The sequence below is a fragment of the Carassius carassius genome, chromosome 44, assembly GCF_963082965.1.
Source record: "Carassius carassius chromosome 44, fCarCar2.1, whole genome shotgun sequence".
Classification (NCBI taxonomy): domain Eukaryota; kingdom Metazoa; phylum Chordata; class Actinopteri; order Cypriniformes; family Cyprinidae; genus Carassius; species Carassius carassius.
In genome coordinates this window covers 10,409,537-10,430,067 of record NC_081798.1, presented here as the reverse complement: position 1 = coordinate 10,430,067, position 20,531 = coordinate 10,409,537, and the positions used below count along the sequence as shown (strand labels likewise).

Sequence of the window (20,531 nt, the reverse complement as noted above, 5' to 3'; positions counted from 1 at the left end):
TAGTGTAAGTTCCCTGGCTTTTAATATTAAGATTGAAGGTGTTACTTATTAATTTTGCTTTGAACATTTGGAGCTTAAAGTTCAGAACTCTTCAAAACAGTGGGTGCATTAAGTGTAACAGAAAGCGAACGTCAGGCTGGGTCCAAAATTAACATTCACCAAGCACCAAATTCAGGATAAAATTGGCTGAATAAAACTAAAGGAACTGCAGCGCTGAATTGTAAGAACTGTAGTTTGACACTTGCTGGTTAAAGGGATAGTTCACCCAAAAATTCCATAGAAAGTCAATGGGAACCACCAACTGTTTGATTACCACCAATCTTCAAAATATCTTCTTTTCTGTTCAACATAAGAAATCAACTCATACAGGTTTGGAACGGCATGAGGGTGAGTAAATTATGACAGAATTTTCATTTTTGGTGAACTATTCCAATAAAATAATTCAGACTATTCAAAACAAAGATCAAGTTGATTCTGCTCAGTGTGTTAAAGGAATAGTTCACCTAAAAATGAAAATTTGGCTGAAAACCTACTCATTCTCAGACCATCGAAAATGTAGATGAATTTATGGTCACACTTTATTTAAAGGTCCAATTCTCACTATTAACTTTAACCTTTGCCTCAATAAACTCCTAATTTGCTGCTTATTAATTGTTAATAAGGAAGTTGTGAAGTTTAGGTATTGGGTAGGATTAGGGATGTAGATTATGGTCATGCAGAATATATGCTTTAAAAGTACTACTAAACAGCCAATATGTTATTAATAAGCATGCTAATAAGCAACTAATTATTAGTAAGAATGGGTCCCTATACTAAAGTGTTACCGAGTTTATTTCATCATTGGAACAGATGTGGAGAAATTTAGCATTACGTTGTTTGCTCACCAGTGAATGGGTGCCATCATGGTGAAGAGTTATAATGGATTATTGATGGATTTGATTCTTACAAACATGCAGCTTTTGGCTTCACAAGATGTTAATTGATGGACTGGAGACGTGTGAATTACTGTAAAGTTTTTATCAGCTGTTTGGACTCTCATTCTGACGGCACCCATTTAGATTAGATTAGATTCAACTTTACTGTCATTGCACATGTAGGGTACAAGGCAACGAAATTCAGTTAGAAGTGCAATAAGCAGTAAATACAGGATATACAGTGTCTACAATATGTTACAAATGTACAATAAATATACAGATAAGGCAGTACTATGGACTAGGCCTGTGAAAAAATCATTTTCGATTTTTAAGACATAAGTGTTCATTGAATCGATTGTAAAATCGATTTTCCATGTCAAAAAAAAAAGACGTTTCCTTTTTCAACGTCAAATAACGTACAAATTTAAAGAGAGTGCTGGAAACGCACAAGTCAGCAATATTTCTTATTTATTGGCATGAAGTTTCGTGCAGAATAACAAACAGTTACAGGAGTGCAACATTCTCGAAAAAATATATATGCAGAGGGGACGGCTGCCATAACAAAAGAAAAACATCACTGCAGGCTTCAACCCGGCTGCATTTATGATTTAGGCAATTCAAAAATCTCCAAGATTATTTTAAATAATGATTCAATCCATTTCAAACAACTGTTCAAAAAATGAAACTTTAAATGGACTTGAGAAACAGGCCATGTGTGTTTTTGTTATTGAATGTAACCGACACTTAGGCTAGGTGGCACTAGGCAGGCATAATGAAATGCGCAAAAAGGCTAGGGCCATTATACATTTATTGGACAGGAAAACAAGTCGATCAACATTTTCGGGGTCCAGAGCAGAGCGTTTTTTATTCACTATTTGTCCAGCTTTTGAGAAGACGTGCTCCGACCGCACTGATGTCCCAGGGACACTCAGGTACAGCGGTGCAAGGTGGGGGTATTACTGCCAATTTTCCACCACAAAAACCGGTCGATGTCAGCTTGCAATGGTCTTTTACATAACTCAGAATCTCCTGTAACTAGATAAGCGAATGAGGCAAGTTCGCGTCTACCACGCCGCTAGACCTCCAGACACGCGTAAACGCATCTTTACATTGACTTAACATTGAAATCATTTGCGCCAGACGCTCTATTTGCGTTTGGTTTGAACACAACATAAGAGGTCGCTTTCGACGTCTGCGGGTCTTATAGGCGCGTAAAATTGCTGCTATTTTCTGTCTAGCTTTGGCAAGGCATACTGCACTTTCCGAATTCTTTATTTTCTTTTTCTGCTTGTTTGTGAGTTTTGTTACATCTATATTTTTTAATTGTTTAATTATTTTAAAATTAATAGTGCACATATTTGGTTAAAATCGATTCCCTATTTTCATTTTCGAAACTTTTTTTGGTTGGTCGGGTCGATTGTGCAATCGATTTTCGAACTAAAAGTGACAGCCCTACTATGGACATAACTTACAGATTTTTTTATATTATCAGCATGAAATACAGATAGGTGTACTATGAACAGTGTTGGGAAGGTTACTTTGGAAATGTAATAGGTTACAGATTACAAGTTACCCTGTTTAAAATGTAATAGTAGTGTAACTTTTTCAATTACTTTATTAAAGTAATGTAACTAATTACTTTTGAGTACTTTTTGATTACTTTTCTAAATTTGTGAAAATTAAAGAATAATAAATAAAAGCATATACATCAACTTAAATACAGTTATCTAATAAGCATGTGACGTATTCTGTGTAATAAACTCCTGAAACATTGGTGTTTTTTTGAAACTGCTGTCTTTGTATATGATGATAGTTTTCTCAAAATAAGTAAAATGCACATGAAGTGACACAGAGCAGTTTTAGAAATTATGTTTATGTGCTCGTGTACTCCTATATTGAGGCAGCAGAGGTTGAAAACACTGCGAGCTTCAGTAGGCCTATATATATGTAGTAAATGAAACCATGTCTTTGGCATTAATTTACAGGAGGGGCGGTCTGGGAAAAAAAATCAGACTGGAAAATTCAAACTCATACAAACAAATTCATGGACAAAACTATTTTTTGTATGGACCTGACATAAAAAAGGTTTAAATCTTTAATTTGGGGACATGCAAAATAATTAAAAGTTCTCTCCTGAACTGCACCTTCACTTCCATTTTTCTCTTCAGTCTCTTTATTTTGCCCTGTTATCCATCTCTCTCATGACTTTAATACTCAAGATTGAACAAAACTATACTTTACAATACAATACTCTACAATACTACAATATCTTTATAGAAAAATCATAATACTGTAGCCTACACGAGTCATGTTTTTCCCTTACAAAAAATTACCATGCTTTTATTAGCCTATATAAAAGTTAAATAACCTTGTTTTTTTTGCAAATGGATTTGTATTTATTTTTAAATAAATACATTTGTAAAATAATTTTAAATTTTTGGTGATCACAGTTAAACAATAGTAACCATTTTTTCTGGATTTATAGTTATATATTAAAATGTTAATTTTCGTAAGGGTTGTGTTGTTGGCTGTCGTAGCTCCCCCTAAACCTATAAAAAAAATCGGATTTTTTTTTCAGATAAATTCCTACTGTAACATTACAACAGATAATAATGATGTCCTTTATATAGTATTTTGAGTGATGACTGATGAGCAACGTGCTGCTGCTTGATTAAATAAATAAAAAAACAAAGACAAAAAAGCATCTTTACAGATGAAACTGACCTGAAACCCTGAACAGTATAGTTCTGCTTCTCTGCTCCAGCTGTGCGCTTCCACACTCCACTCTATTCTCTCTCTCTCTCTCTCTCTCGCATTGATTACTCTGAGTCTGATCCAAACCGTTTGGCGGAGGCGCGGAGAGCGCGCGAGTCATGACTAACACTTCATGACTTATTAGAGATTTAATTATCAAATGGCGGATTCGCAAATGATCGCTTTAGTACATTCGGCAGGCAATTATACAATAATGATATTAAATAGTGGGGCAAAATCGGCTGCCAGGCCACCGGGAATTGTCCCGTTTCTCCCGGTGTCCAGTCAGCGCCTGATTTCCACAGACACGCGGAATGTGCAGGTCATATATTGCATTTTTGGGGCTTTATATTCACAGACACTAGTCCATGTCATGTTTTGATTCAAGTGTACTGACCCACTTTTGATTTAGTCATCCAAAATGTGGCATATTCCGTCCGCGTTAGGCATTTCGTTTTTATGACTGGATTCTACGAACCAGACTGTATTTCCGCATCCCGGAAATTATCAGGGCGGTATGTCTCAGAATAGTCAGTGCAATTTGGGAAAGAAATCAGTTAAATCTGTATGTGGATGTGTGTAAATATTCAAATGTAATCCCCTTTGTAATCGTAAAAAATTTCATAAGTAACTGTAATTTAATTACTCATTTTTTCTTAGTAACTGTAACTAATTACAGTTACTATAATTTTGTAATTAAATTACGTAACGCCGTTACATGTAACTAGTTACTCCCCAACACTGACTATGAACATACTATACATATGGATTATGTAATAAGTGTATGTACACTACACTAACATATGAACATAATTTACTCTAGTGCACTGGACATTAAAAACGTGCATAGAAAAATATTCCAGTGTGCAAATGGTGCATTCAGTATTCTGTCTGTGCCCTACTCACTCCAAAGTCCCCACTCCAAGAGGATAGGGATGATCACTTCTATTTGGAATTTGCCCAGGAACCGGTACCGGGTATACTAGTACCGGGACACCCCTAGTAGATGGGGTCATGCGTGCTTCCTTTCTTCTTCCTGAACTCCACAATGAGCTCCTTTTTGCGGCCAGGTTCCGAACCTCCTCCCTGTAGGCAGTCTCATTGTTGTCTCTGATGAGGCCAATCACCGTGGTGTCATGTGCAAACTTGATGGAGATGGATCCATTCACAGGCTTGCAGTCTTGGGTGTAGAGGGAGTAGAGAAATGGGCTCAGCACACAGCCCTGTGGTATGCCGGTGTTGAGTGTGATGGTGGTGGAGCAGGTGTGGCCTGACCTAACATCCAGAGGTCTGTTGGTCAGAAAGTCCAGTTGCAGAAGGAGATGTTAATGTCCAGGTCTCCAAGTTTTGTTGTCAGCTTGGAGGGAATGAGAGTGTTAAATGCTGAGGTGAAGTTAACAAACAACATCCATACATAAGTGTTGTTATTGTCCAAGTGTGAGAGTACAGAGTGTAGCACAGTGTATACTGCATCCTCTGTGCTCCTATTGCTACGGTAAAAAAAAGATCCAATGGTAAGCAAGTGATGTAATAATAATTTTCTCTAAATGTGTTCTGATGAAGAAACAAACTTTTTCCTTTAAATTTACATTTGCTATTGACAAATTTATAAATGATGTTTATTAAGGAATAGTTTTCTACATGTTTACAAATTCTGAAAATGCCTTTGATCATCTGTTTTATTTCTAGTTTAAAGTGTCTGACCCCGTTTTGGCTTTTGGTTGGTGGTTAACCAGAGCTACCTTAAGATCTGTAATCAAAGGCATAGCAGAAATTGCATTTGTATAGCTGTCTACTGAAAACACTGAATGGAATGCAGCATTTCTGCTATTGGTAAAAATATATATTTTTTCCTTAAAATTAATTTCTGTCAAGAACAAACAGGTCATGTCTTCTAGCCAACTGTCTACCAAAGGTTTCAGGTTTCCTATTATGACTTCCAAGTTGTTTCAGTGGAGTGCAGTGGTATCAGTTCTGTTTGAACATTCATAGGGGTGATGTTGTTTCAAAGTGCAATCTCATTCATTTTCTTCATAGAGAAATTGATTTTTAAAGTTTAAACTTTTCAAAGCTGATCTACCATGAGCTCTGAGATTAAGCTGTGTTATATGCTTCTGTTTGTACCACAAGTCAGTGTGAAAAATCAAAGCAATAAATATAAAGTATTTAGTTTTAACTGAGTCTGTCTTCCTATCTCAAACTACACTACTGTTCAAAATGTTGTGGTTGGTAGAATTATATATTTTTTAACAAATCATACTCATTATTCATTTACTTTATCAAAGATACAGTAAAAACAGTAATATCGTGAAATTTTTTTACAAGTTAACAAACATGTTAATATGCTAATTAATGCTCAATAAATCTTTTTTATAGTAAATGTTGAAAGCAGTTGTGCTGCTTAATGTTTCTGTGTATATATTTATATATTTATTTATAAATCTGTTTATTTATATTTATTACAACGATATATATATATCAGTAAAATATTTGAGTTGATTGCATCATTACACAATTAGTTCTTTGAATCATACAATATGTACACAATCTTTTCTTGTTTTTTTTGTAATACCTCTGGAACCACAGCTGCTGAGAGAGTATGTGGTCACTCCTGTACTCTATTATTAATTTAATTATTTATTTTCCTTATACCACATAATGGCTTGTCAAACCACTAACAAATTAAAGCAATCATAAGTACAGTAATGTGAGATCAATAAGGTTCATTTCATCCTGTAACAATTTAGTGCAAAGTATAGGTGCATTTGTGGCATTGTGGATCTTCTCATTCCCTCTTGCATTGCCTCATTTGCCTAATTGTTTAATTTGCCTATTACTGTATTATATTAACCTGGCACAATTACAGTACTATTTCAAAACCAACACTTGCTGAACAATTATAATGAAGCACCCATGACCCTCTTAGGCAGTTTTATTATCTTACTGTACTTATAAATGAGGAGTATATGCAGAATTTTCAGATAACAACAATATATATGTGACTGTTTAATTTAGTCAATTATTTTACCAAGCTGTGGGTTTTCAGCTGAACTTGCAGTTAGCAGTGCTAATAATTAGCAGAATCAAAACAAGCAAATCTGGGGCCATACTACAAATGAGTCTGCTAGCAGCTTGCATAGAATGCTACAAATTGGGTTTTGAAATCTGCCATCTTCATAGTCGGGAATAGGTAGTTGTTGAGCTAAAAGCGATGACCAGTAATAAAAAAGCACACTCGGAATTCCTCACAATTATTATTAGGGCCAACTACACAGCTTTTTTAACATTCCCAGAGACATGTCAATGCCATCCACTCCTAACATCAACACAGTGGTCTCCTCAACAGCTCTTGGCAGTTTTCATTGTGTGTGACCATTTTGTTGAGTAATGGGATCAGAACCAGTTCTCTGTCCAGAAAGCTTTCTGGCGTCTATCTGAGAGCGAGGCTGTTGGCACCTTTAGTCCAATGAGGACCATAGCTTTTCTGACAAAGCCTTTTCTCAAAGGTAAACTTGTGAATTATTAAACAAGGGCTTGGGCTAGGGGATGCCTGGGGTAATCTGCCAGTCACAAATGTGAATATTAGAGCTCTCCATCACATACAGAGAGTCTGCTGCTATTGAGTCTGTATACAGAATGGTGAATGCTTATTAACTTCCTAAAAAGGAAGAATTGAATTGTATAAAAGAACTTAAAAGAATGAGTTCATAAGAGTAATTTCTTTGTGAATCAGATTACACTGGTCGTACTGTATGTTTTAATTCACTTTGAAGAATGAGTTCATAAGAATCATTTGCTCATGAATCAGACTACACAGGTCACGTTGAATGTTATTGCTTGCATCACTTGGGCATATAGTCATTCATACTGTAGATGGGTTTGAAATGTAGCCCTTATGGTTCCAAACAACAAGACTGCTATTGTTCTGTCAGTACATGGAGGATTGTTTATTTTTTTAAGTTTGAGATGTCAAGTTGTTCACTGCCTCTTTCAAAATTTCAACTTCTAACTCTGTGTCTCTCTTTTTTGTCCCCCACAGGAATGAAAGTGAGGGCTTGCATGTCGCAAATGTCAGGTATGTTAGGAGAGGACACTCTCTCTGTGGATCTTGGCTCTTCTGCTGTCATCATAAAGCTCATAGTAGATGCTCTGAGAACTGCATTTCTCATTGCCATGTCAGATTATGTGATGCACGTTATTTAGTAGACACATGTCATTTCCCTGACTGAGTCATGCATGTGTATTGACATTTTCTGCATCCTATCTTAGATGCACATTGACTTCTTGGACGAACATCCTCATTGTTCCCACTACAGATTTGTAATCAGTTTATGTTATTGTGGAAACCTTCCACTGAAGAGATTATAATTTTTTTTCTAGGGCTACATTTATGGATTATGTGGATTATTTTTAAGCTTTTAAATTTACGTTCAAGGGCATTGTGCAATCATGGTCGTACCTTTGAAAGCTTGTACTTTTTTTGTTTTGATTCAAAGCCTTGAATGGTGAGTTTATCTAGGCAAAATATCACCTTAGTCCAGTTTTGTATACACTACTTTCTAAAATAGCTTGTGGCAATGATGTGTAATTAAGAAAAAGTTTTCATTTTGTTAGTGTGTGTGCTATAGTTAGTAGCAGTTTTATTCATCTTATTAAATTTGAATGAATGTGTCCTATTGAAAATAATAGGACAGATTAGTAAAAACCACTTCGCATTCAAAGCGAAATTGTAACCACTAGACCAACAAATATCTAGATTCATCATGTATGTGTTTATTTTGTTTGTTAGCAAGAGTAATTAATGAGGGTTGAATGTTGTATTATTATTATTTAATACATTTTTGGATGTTTTGGATTAGTTTTCTTGTTTTACTTTATTTGGAAATGAACAAGCACTCAACTACAAACCTGAATTCTTTGTCAGTATTTCACATACTATTTACTAAAATAGTAATAATATTATTTGTCCATCATCTTATTATTATTCATAGCCTAAGCAGGTCTGTGACGCAATTTTTAAAGTGATGGCCATAAATATCACACATACTGTACTGTAAAACATCAAACCCTAAACTTTGAGCCCTTTTCATCATCTTGAGATTGCTGAGTTATTGCTCAAGTGCTTAAGTGCCAAGTGGCAAAAATAAGACATATTTTTGTACTATCTGTCTACTTTGCACTTCAGTAAGACATTTTTTCCCATCAATCCTGAGCCGTGGGTCTGTACATCATTGTGATAGATTCTCTGAAGCAGGTCTTTATTAATAACATTCATGGGCACCTTTGTATTGCAAAAAAGTCGAAAAGAAAGATGACTGCTGCTGTATCCATTCGGTTGAACATTTACAGCTGTATCAACACTAGGTTATTAACAGACTTAATTAGATCCTCACTCAGCACTGCAGTGTTGTAGAGTGTGAATCAATGTACCTCAACGCTTCCTTCCAGCTGGGGGTGGCATTAGTTTCGATGGAGCAGCAAAATCCTCAGGGACTCTCCCAAACATCCAGCAGGTCCTCCTCAACACTCGTAGCATTTTGTGAGCCACTGTAACAATCTTGTTCGGGGTTTGCTGTTGATCCCAGATTTCATCAGCCAGAGAAGTTTGAATTGAGCACTGGAGAGGAAATTGATGCAAAAGAAGCTCAGACTGCTTATCAAAGCGAGAGGCTGTCCCTAAGGAGCGCTTCTTAAGGAACATTGGACTTGTGCAACAACATTAAACACGATAACACACAACAACAGTTGTTGTCGGTAATTGGCAAATTATCTGGCTGCAGATGGATGACGCTTATTAGTTTTAGGGTGAAGTGCTGTAAGGGATCGAGGGTGTATAATTATAATCGGGGAAGATCGCTGTGTATTTTTTGTTAGGCGAGCAAACCAGGCAGTTTTCTAGACTGAGGAAAGCCTTGTTGTCTTAGCCTTTATGAAAACCAAAGGCCCTGTGTTGACAGTCTCTTGGGTTAGTGTTCTTCCCCCGGATCTGTCTTATTAACATGGAAAACTTGATAAGATTGTTGAATTGGAAAAGCGAGTCTGATATGAATCTAAATTTAAAACTCTTTCCTGTGTTGGTGTGAATGAACCAGATGTATAATTTGGCAGTTTAAGACATTTGGGAAGAAAGGCGTTTTGTGTTTTAATGGACCAATATATCAGCCAGTCTTTGGTCATTTTGAGATGATTTGCATCAGCTGATAAACATGTCCACTTGGCTGATATAACTGTGTTACCTCCCCCGTGTGTATGGCTCCAAATTCTATTTTGTCCATTGTAATTTTTCTACAGTCTGTTTTTTATTAATCAAAAAGAATGTTTAATTAATTGAAATCTTGAAACTTACACAATTTAACAGCAATTTATTAAAAGTTTAACTTGACCAAAATCTGTTTTCCATTAGTTTTCTGGATTCTATTTTAATGGTTTCTTTATATTTTAATCATCAAAACATCTCTAAATAAAGGATTTTATTAAAACTAAGTTTAGTATTACTTTATTTGTTACTTTGTGCGTTTACATTTTTTGGGAAATAAATTCTAGTAAAAAAAATAATTCTGGTAAATATTCATTGAAACTATTGTTTTAATATTAATTTTATTAGTAGTAGTAGTTCTATCATTACATTTAGTAATAGCTAAATTTTTGTCACAGTTTCTTCAAGTTAAATCAAACTTTTATTTTGTAAGTTTGCTGTGAAGACCTTTGAGTTTCTGTTTGTATATGATATGACAAATAAACAATGTGTTCATGTACTCTAATATTGAGTTGGCAGAGGCTGAAAATACTACAAGCATCACACGATTCAGTATGTGTGTAGTAAATGAAACTGTGCGTTTGAGAAACGCAGAACATGGAGTATTCATATTTAAATAGTATTTTTGTGGCTTAATATTCACAGACACTAGACCAAACATAAATATATATTTAACATAAATATATTAATATGCAATTAATTAGGGATGCACCGGTTGACCGGCCATAAATCGGAACCGGATGGTTTTTGCTTAAAATACACGATCGGCAATCGAACGGTTTTTAGTCTTTTTATCCGGCCGATTTTTCAGGAAGTGCACCTGCGTGGAACTACATTGGAATCATTCGCTATCATGACATTTGTGTGGAAGTATTTCGAAATCTGTGCGCAGGACACGGACAGCCATTCAGCACAGGAAGTGCAGAGCTAAAGTACACGTCTGAGGCACAGATAGCAGGAAGCGAACTGCCTACTGCACAAAATAAGAGCCCCTTTCTAGTGCTCACTGAAGCTGGGTGAGCGTACTGTATCTGTCCGCGCCCTGCACAAGCAGAGACAGTAAAAGGATGTTCAGCTCAACTTCTCGCGTGTTGGATGAGAAACAAAACGGACAAAAAAGTTATACTTTTTTTTTTTAAGTATAACATGCATACACGTTTGAGAAGCCAGAAGTAAACGTCAGTTAACGTTAGGATGATTATTTTTATTTTATCTTAAAATTACATCGACTTAATTTTATTTAAAAATCACCTGTTGTATCACACATTGAAAAAAAGTGCTATGAGTAATGATTCACATCTATATTTTTTTGAGTCAATAGTTATTTATTTTTCATTGGCTCAAGTAAAACAAATAGGTGAATCATTACCCTATTTTATTTTTTTAATTGGACGAATTAAACACTTTGCTGCTTTGTTTTATTCGCACCAACATTATTTGATTTTAACATTTTCGAATTATTTATATAGCATACTTTTATTTAGTCTCACTGGTAAAGACCTTTTCTTATTTAAAACCAAATTTAAAAACTAAAGCAAATACTGAATGCTGATTAAGAAACCTCTTCTTGAATGTGTGTTGATTGTGTTGTTTGGATTGTAGAACTATGCAGTTGTTGACTTTAATTTCACATGGTTACAGTTAATGTTTTAATTTAAGGCCAGTTCTATGTAGTTTCAACCCAATTCAAAAACAAAAGCTAAATGCTAATGTCTGTACCATCTATGTTTGTATTGAATGTAGTCTACTTACTGTGCAGTTACTGCCGTTAATTTCAGATGGTTACGGTTATTGTTTTCAATAGCCAAAAGCCAGTTTGGCCAATTAAATACCAAATAAAATCTTGTTTATGCATACTTTCCTTCTTTCTTGTTTGTTGCTTAAAGGAAAAAAAAATTGGAAATCGGTATCAGAAATTGGCCAGTTTGCTTGTAAAAAATCGGTATCGGAATCGGCCATGAAAAATCATGATCGTGCATCCCTACAATTAATCTTAATTAATTACATAAAATTGTGCGATCGTTTAAATATTTTTTCATCTATTGATAGCACTAATGTTAACCTTTCAGAGATGTTATTTTTGGTATAATATTTGTTTATTTTACAGCTGAATTTGCTTTTCAATTTAATTTCTTATCTTATAAAAGACATTAGGATGACCGCCCCCACCTGGCCCCCTTAAAATTTTCGATGATCTGGCCCTCAAATTAAACTAATTGAATAGCCCTATGCTAGACCATATCACATTTTGATTCAAGTGTACTCACCTACTTTATATTTATTATTTATTTGATTAATTCCATGACATTCCGCATAATACAGTAAATTCCATTTTTATGAGTGGATTCCGTGTTTTTCGCATCGCAGAAATCATACAGTTAATATTGTGAGGGACAAAGTAATAAATATTTTTAATATATTATTGTAAAAAGTAAAATGAAATACAAAATTTAGTAGAAAATGGAAAAACAAGAAAAAAAAATCTAACATATTTTAATGTACTGCATATCGCCTAACGTTCAAAAGTTTGAGGAACATTTTTATTTTTTAAAAGACGTCTCTTACACTGGGTGTATTTGCAGATTTACATCTGCAGTATATTTCACAGAAAACACTCTTAGTTTTAAGCAACTGTTTTATCCCTAGAAATGGGGACAAACACTTGAAGAAAGCAGATACTCTGGGAATTTTCACTTACAGTGAAGTTCTCCTCTTCGATATCAAAGCTTCGAGCCAAATTCAATTGAGTGAACAGGCATATCACTCATATCTCTCCCTTATCTGGACGTTTTTAAGTCCCGCCTCAGTTAGACTTTGATGTTGAGACTGATAAATGGATGCTGGCAGTCGAGTCAGATATCAGTGTTATTTCAGCCACTGTTTTAATGTCGTCAAACTCTCTCATCATTTTCAAAGCGCAGACAACATGTTGAGCCTTTCTTAAACAAAATGACAGTTTGAGATGCAGTGGAGGATGTTATCCTTGGATTGTTGTGTGAGTGAATGATGATACACGGCGTAACTTTTTGAGCGGTTTTGCCGGACAACTTTTTTTAAACAATTGCTTGGGCACTTTCCCATTGAGAATGGCTAACAAATTTCTATCTGGATATTTTAGATTGGTCATGGGCCCTGTGTATCATCTAGTTGTTAGAGTTGACGGCAACATTTCCCAAAGTTGCCCGGTGTATTATCAGCCTGAGAGTCTATATCTCAGCTGAAAACTTTTCAATAAATAAATGAATTTGTAATTTATTTTTAAATTGAGTTTTATTTTCAGGTAGCATCATACAGTATGTATTGTTTATTTATTTATTTAAATCTGCTCATCCAAAATATTTTTTATGAATGCTATTTTATTTTCAAGTAGAATCATGTAGTCTTTATGCAGTTATTTATTATGAAAATTATTAATATATATTTTGTATTTATATTTTATTCCCACTGTTTCAGGTAGGACAGTTTTTGGTTTTAATATTATTTAGTATTTAGTATTTCTATGAGTATTATTAATTTATTAATACATTTTTATTAATTTCATTTTTTATTTATTTATTCACATTATTATTATTTTTTCAGCTACATATTTTTAAACTGGCTGTAAAACTGTGTATGTTTGGCAGTATATACTGTATGTAGTAATGGCTGAAATATTTCTAAGGAGAAAAAATCCTTCACACTTTGAAAAACAAAACTAAACTTTTAGTCTTTAATCATTTTGAAAGCACAATTTATTGTGGATAACTTAAGATATAACACTTTCTCATAAAACTTACGAAGTGTAGTCTGTTTGACAAATCGTTTCGATTTCAGTGACTCAGACCATCATCAGAGCAGAGTGAAATGTCACCTCTTGCAGTTTTCTTTATTCCCCGTACTACAAACCAAAATATGTTACTGCTGCCAGGCTTTGCTAGTGGCATACATCAGCATGACATCAGCACGCCTCTGCTTTCCACCGAGCGGCCCTGTACAATACACACTGTTCCTTCTAGACAAGGACGTGTGTGTGTGAGTGAGTATAGCCGCAGGGAGGTTTTTAGACCTGGTCCCCCAGAGCATTTGTCCTCTCTCATTTTCACCTGGGTCTTTACACTCACCTTCCTGCCTTCTCTCTCACTCTATGTATCTCCTCATTGATTTTGGGCCTGTAATAGGCTGCTCCATTGAAGCCGATCCACTCCGTGTGCATGCGCACGTGTCACACAGCTGTTGGCAGGCTCTGTTCCAGCGCTCTGATGCTCACGCTAACAGTGCAGAGTAAGACGGGTTCTTTCTGCTGACACGCTGTTCTGTACTTGGCCTGTAGCTTTGCCAAGGTTAAGTAGGCAGGGCCGGCCACACTGGTTGCTTGCAGATACTGGGTAAACAAACACGTGTGGCTGTGTCGCGGACCTGACAAAATGATTATCTTTCAAGTATCCGGAAGAAGGAGGGTATCAAGGCATGTCAGAATTCAGTATTTGGGTTACATCCTGTCGTCCATGCCTCCTTTTGATTGATTTGATTTGAAGGCAGACAAAATTGTGTCTTTAAAAAGTAGAGTAATATTTTCATGTAGTGTCAAATAGACGCTTTTTATTGTAATACATTATGAATATTGTTAATGTATTTATTAATTCATTCATAAATATGAATATGTATTTATCTGCAAAAAAGTTTAAAAGATTAATTAATTTTTGATGATTTTATCAAAGTTATTTTTATTTAATATTGTTCAATAGAAAAGTCTCTCATACTCAGCAATTAAGGCTGCATTCATAAAAAAAAACTGTATTTTAAATAAATAATACAGTAATATTTTTGCTATTTAAAAACAACTGTTTTCTTTTTTAATACATTTTAAAATGTACTTTATTCCTTTTATGGAAAAGCCTGATTTTAGAGCCATTTACGTCAGTCTACATTACATTTCATAATATTATTAATGTCGAAAACAGGTGTGGTGCTTAATATTTTTGAGAAAACATGATACTTTTTTTCAGGATGAATGGAAAGTTCAAAACAACAGCATTTATTTGAAATAGAAATCTTTTGTATAACATTATAATTGTCTTTACTGCAACTTTTAATCAATTAATTTTATTCTTGCCTTGGAGAACTTTTATTATTATTAATAATAATAATTATCATTATTATTGTTCATTTCATTCGAGTGATATTGCAATCATTCATTCAAGTGTTTATCTAAAACTAAGGAGGTCACTAAAATCATAACTAATTTAATTATTTTATTCTATTTTAAATTGTTTAATTCTGCTAATCACATCTATTTTATTCTTTTTTACACCTATTCTTTTAAAAAGATCTTTTAGAAAAAAATAGAAAAAAGGTTTATGTTTTATTACCACTCCATCATATTTTATACATTATGGAATAGGGCTATATTGGGAGTAGCATACTACCAGTCAATATTGTTTTATTATTATTCTGTGAGTATACTTTGCATAGTATACTACCAGTCAAATGTTTTTAAACAGTATGATTTTTAAAGTTATTTTTAAAGAAGTCCCTTCTGCTCACTAAGCCTACATTTAATTGATCCAAAGTACAGCAAAAACAGTAAAAAAAAATATATATATATATATATATATATATTTATATTTATATATATATATATATATATATATATATATATATATAAATATTTTATATTTTTTTTTAATATCTGCTTATTTTTAAAAATAAGCAGATATTTTACATCGTAAATATATATATATATATATATATATATATATATATATATATATATATATATATATATACGATGTAAAATATCTGCTTATTTTTAAAAAGTATTTTATTCCTGTCTCTTCAAAGCAGAATTTTTAGCATCATTACACGTCAAATGATCTTTCAGAAATCATTCTAATATTCTGATTTGCGACTCAGAAAACATTTATTATTGTTATTATTATGTTGAAAACAGCTAAGTAGAATTTTTCTGATTTCTTTGATAAACAGCTCAGCAGCATTTATCTTAAATATAATTTTTTTGTAACATTATAAATGTCTTTATCATCACTTTTGATCAATTTAAAGCATCCTTGCTAAATAATAGTATTAATTTCTATAATGCCTATAACTAACTTAAAGCTTTTGAATGGAAGCCTTTTATTTCAGATAAAGGCCAAACTTTGGATCTTTCTTTTGATCAAAGATTCCTGAAAAAGAAATGTACTCAACTGTTTTAAATATTGATAATAATAATAATATTAATAAATGTTTCTTTAACAGCAAATCAGCATATCAGAAAGATTTCTGAAGGATCATATGACACTGAAGATTGGAGTAATGTTGCTGAAAATTTAGCTTTGATCACAGGAATAAATTACACTTTAAAATATATTAAAATAGAAAGCAGTTCTTTTAATAGTACAAATATTTCACAATATTACTTCTATTACTGTATTTTGGATCAAATAAATGCAGGCTTGGTGAGCAGGAAGAAACTTCTTTAAATCAAAATTAAAAAACCTTTGACTGGTAGTTTTTGTATACAGGAGCTACAGTGAGCAATCTATAGATATTCATTACTCAGCAGTGGATCCTCTATAGTGAATGGGTGCCGTCAGAATGAGAGTCCAAACAGCTGGTTAAAACATGACAGAATCATCACACCACTGATGCAACTTTGGGAGTGAAATGTATTGTGAACTGCAGTTGACCGGTACCAAATGCACCCATTATTGACAGTGATGGTTTACTAAAAGTAGTCCACAGGACAGTTTTATCACAGCACCATTTTTGGGATGGAGGTTTAGCACTTTTATTAACAGCAGTTGAATTATGGAGGTGCACTGCTTTAAGCACTGTGCCTCTGCCATGATATATTAGCAATATGATAATGACCTCTGTATGATTCATCTGCACAATGAAAGAGGTCACTGCAGCAGGAAACAGAGCTGGGGAGATACACTTACAAACATTAGGTTGCTGCAAAAACATTTTGTTGTAGCCAGACCTTTGACTAAATGAATGCTCAAATCGGTAACACTTTAGAATAAGGATCACTTATTCACTATTAACTACAACTTTTCCCTCATTGAATTCCTAATTTGCTGCTTATTAATAGTTAGTAAGGTAGTTGTTAAGTTTAGGTATTGGGTAGGATTATGTAGAATAAGGTCATGTACAATAAGGCATTATTTTGTGCTTAATTAATACTAATAAATGGCTAATATTCTAGTAATATGCATGCTAATAAGCAACAAGTTAAGCTACCAAGTGTTACCAAAAAATAAATCTATTATAAAACAACAATTTATAAATATTTACTTAACATTGAATTTTTTTTACATTCTAGCAGACATTATACCTATAAAGCACAATTTAATTGAAAATCAAGAAGTTAGTAAGACAATATTTCTTGTCTATTTTTGAGACCCCCTTCTTGAATCAGGCATTTTTTTTTTGCTGTATAAATAAATACAGCCTTGCTGAACAGAAGAGAATTAAAACATTAATAGAGCTATTGTAATTATTAGGGATGGGACGGTATGAAAATTTAACATCACGATTATAGTGACTAAAATTATCACTATTATCAATATTATCACGGTTTTGTTGAAACGAGATGAAAGTGTTCAAAAATAGTTGATGCTATCACTGAAAACATTTCAGCAAGTTTTATATTTAATAATCAACAAACAACTAATAAAACAAGCAACTCTATGCACTTAATTTAAAGAAAGATTAAATTCTGTGGCATTTCCTTCCTTACAATGAAAAGTGTAGAAGCATAGAAAAGCATAGAAAAGTCACTGACTTTCGCCATTCCTTCTCGAAAAAAAACAAAAAAAACATTGTGCGCTGCGCTTGCGTCAGACTGTTGCTGGCTGGACATGATTTAATAGTGAGTTATTAAAACCGCGATAATCAAACACGGTTTTAATGATAATTCATTTTTAAACGATATTACTAACCTTCAGCACATTTTATCACGGTTATCAATAAAACCGGTTATCGTCCCATCCCTAGTAATTATTATTATCATTGTCGTCTTACTTTTTATTTCATTTCAGAACAACAGTAAAATTACAATGCTAACATTTATGAATGTTGATTTTAATCTTTTTTTTATATATATACATTTTTTTTGTTGTTAGATTTATAAATTTGGGGTTTTCACACATATCGCATTGACACATGCCTTGTTAAAATTCATAATAATGTTACTGAGCAACTAACAAGTAACATCGTTTCAACACAGATTTTCTTTACACTTCGAATTCCTGCTAAAAAGCAGATACGTTGTGAGCTTGTTGTCAGAATACTTTTGATTCGTTTATGTATTAGAAAACAACATTCTGTAGTTTATGAATTAATTTTAAGCCATTTCGCGCTTTCAATCATCATCTTATCAGAGATATGCTGTGCAGTAGCTGCATTTCCATTAAATTTTAAATTGCGCAAATTAAAATATGCCTAATGGAAACATGTAAATTTCGCAAAAACTCCCATATATCGAGAAAAAAAATCGCTTGCATGAGGTGCTTTTTCTGAAATTCGAAAAAGGAATATTTTACAATACTGCAATGGAAACGTTTTTCCGCATTTACAGGTCACATGGCGTATGTAAAAAGTAATATGATAATTTTTCAATGTACTATAACCCCCAAAAAAACACTTCATATGTGGCCGCTCTCGAGTATAAGGGGCTTTCCATGACATAAATGCTTAGACAATTTACACTGCACACGTCTGCGGCGCAATGTGGCTCTGATACGGCCACTGAAGCGGATTGTAGCAACTCTAGTCAATACTTGTGTTTATACCAGCCGTGCCACACACATTTCTGAAGCAGCTCTCCATGCTGCTTCTGTAAAGATGTACGCATACTTCTTCAAATAAATATATGCAAAATCCAACCCCCACCAAAATCCATTGCCATGACTTATCGCTAGAGTAAAAAGTTATGTTTTAAATGCATTACATTGGTTTATGGAGACGCTGTCATTTTGAAAAATACTTTTTTTTACATTTATAAAATACTGCCAAAGTTGTGCACAAATCTGTAATTGTCTCTCACTGGGCTCTCTAGTCTCTCACTGCTGGTGCTTTTTTGCATCTTTCTCTGACAGTTTTAAATGCTTCCGTGCTTGCCACGTGTTTGCTGCATAAATGCACGCCTCTGTTTGATCACATCAAGTCATTATTCGATATTATTTATTCAGTCTTTCCCCTTATTTGGCCAAACACTGAAATAGGATTTTTTGTTGTTGTTGTTGTTTAGCTGTTTTCTGATGAATAATTTCAGTTGCCGAACATTCGGTGCATCACTAATGCTCACTTAAACAAAAGGAGATTATCTGATTGACATAAAGTGACCAACCATTTGTTAAACACCAATGATAGTCCATGTTTATTTCATTTATTCATCTCCATAGGTCTTCCAGACACAATTGTGGCTTGGCCTTGTTTTTCAGCACCCATGTGTTAGCAGTCAGTCCGTTCACAAACTGGCAGATCTGTGATGGATTGTTGTGCAGTGAAGCTGAACCGCATAGCCACTCGGATTCGGTTTGTTTCACAGCACCAGGGGCCGAGAGTGGCTTAATGGTTCAAAGCTTCTTTACTTTCATGTACGATTGATGGTAACATGGAGGTTTGTCTGGTGGATCTGAGGAAACCATTTGAGAGGAATGAACAGATCTGTGATCACAATGCTGATCAGTCTGGACCATTTAAACACAATTACTCGGTTTTGTAGTTTGGGTGCCGGCCAGTACTGCTAAATGCAGCTCCATTGCTAGCAGCATGTGCTCAATGAGAAATGGGAATAGTCTTTTGGCTTTGCTTGAGTATTTCAATCAGGGACATTTTATGTCTCTCTGAATCACCAATATAATATTGGCAGAAATGACACATATATCGATGCTGTCAGATGGAAACCAAGGACCTCGAACTAATGAAAATTTGCCCACCGATTTTAGGGTCAGTAAATGGGGTGGGATGGAAATTCAGAGGGTTAAGATGAGACCGAATCAAAAGCAATCATCTTTCTCTGCAGATTATGTTGTTTATTGTTGTTTAAACATTTTCAATGTTTGGCCGATGCTTTCGAGGTGGGACTTTTATTTTTACGGTGTGTGTATGCTTTAAACATTAAATTCGGGATTTCAAATTATGCTGGGCTTTATGCATTTTCCCCCTGTCATATTCATATCATTTTCACTGTGTGCTGTATGTATAATGAGTGTTACCTTGGCTTTATTTATTTAAAAAAATGCACACAAACTTCCCAGAATACGCAGTGCTCAGTTGGTTACAGTTTACTTCCTTTTTAATTATATTTTTATTAAATGTTTATTTATTTGTGGAAAATACTTTGTCATCTAAAGTTAAAGTATGTCTTATTGTACAAATAATTTTTTTATCCATTTTCAAATTATTTCAAATTTCTTAAATATTAATTAAAATAAATACATTTATATTGGCCATCGGCCACCCTCCTTTCCAAGATATTGGCATCGGCATCGGCTGTCAAAAAACACAAAGACCACTACTGTCTATGGAGGGTCTGAGAACTCTCAGATTCCATCAGAGATATTTGAATTTGTGTTCCGAAGATGAATGGAGGTCTTGGAATGTTCATTGTTAGGTAA

At 34.0% G+C, this 20,531-nt stretch overlaps 1 protein-coding gene across 3 annotated transcripts in view; it reads left to right on the top strand.

The window, feature by feature from the left end:
* iqsec1b (IQ motif and Sec7 domain ArfGEF 1b) overlaps positions 1–20,531 on the top strand; it is a 187,987-nt gene that overhangs the window by 42,839 nt on the left and 124,617 nt on the right. For all 3 annotated transcript variants that reach the window (XM_059538060.1, XM_059538059.1, XM_059538066.1), the window contains exon 2: positions 7,708–7,743. In XM_059538060.1, coding sequence (XP_059394043.1) covers positions 7,708–7,743 — 36 coding nt within the window. The remainder of the gene's footprint in view (positions 1–7,707; positions 7,744–20,531) is intronic.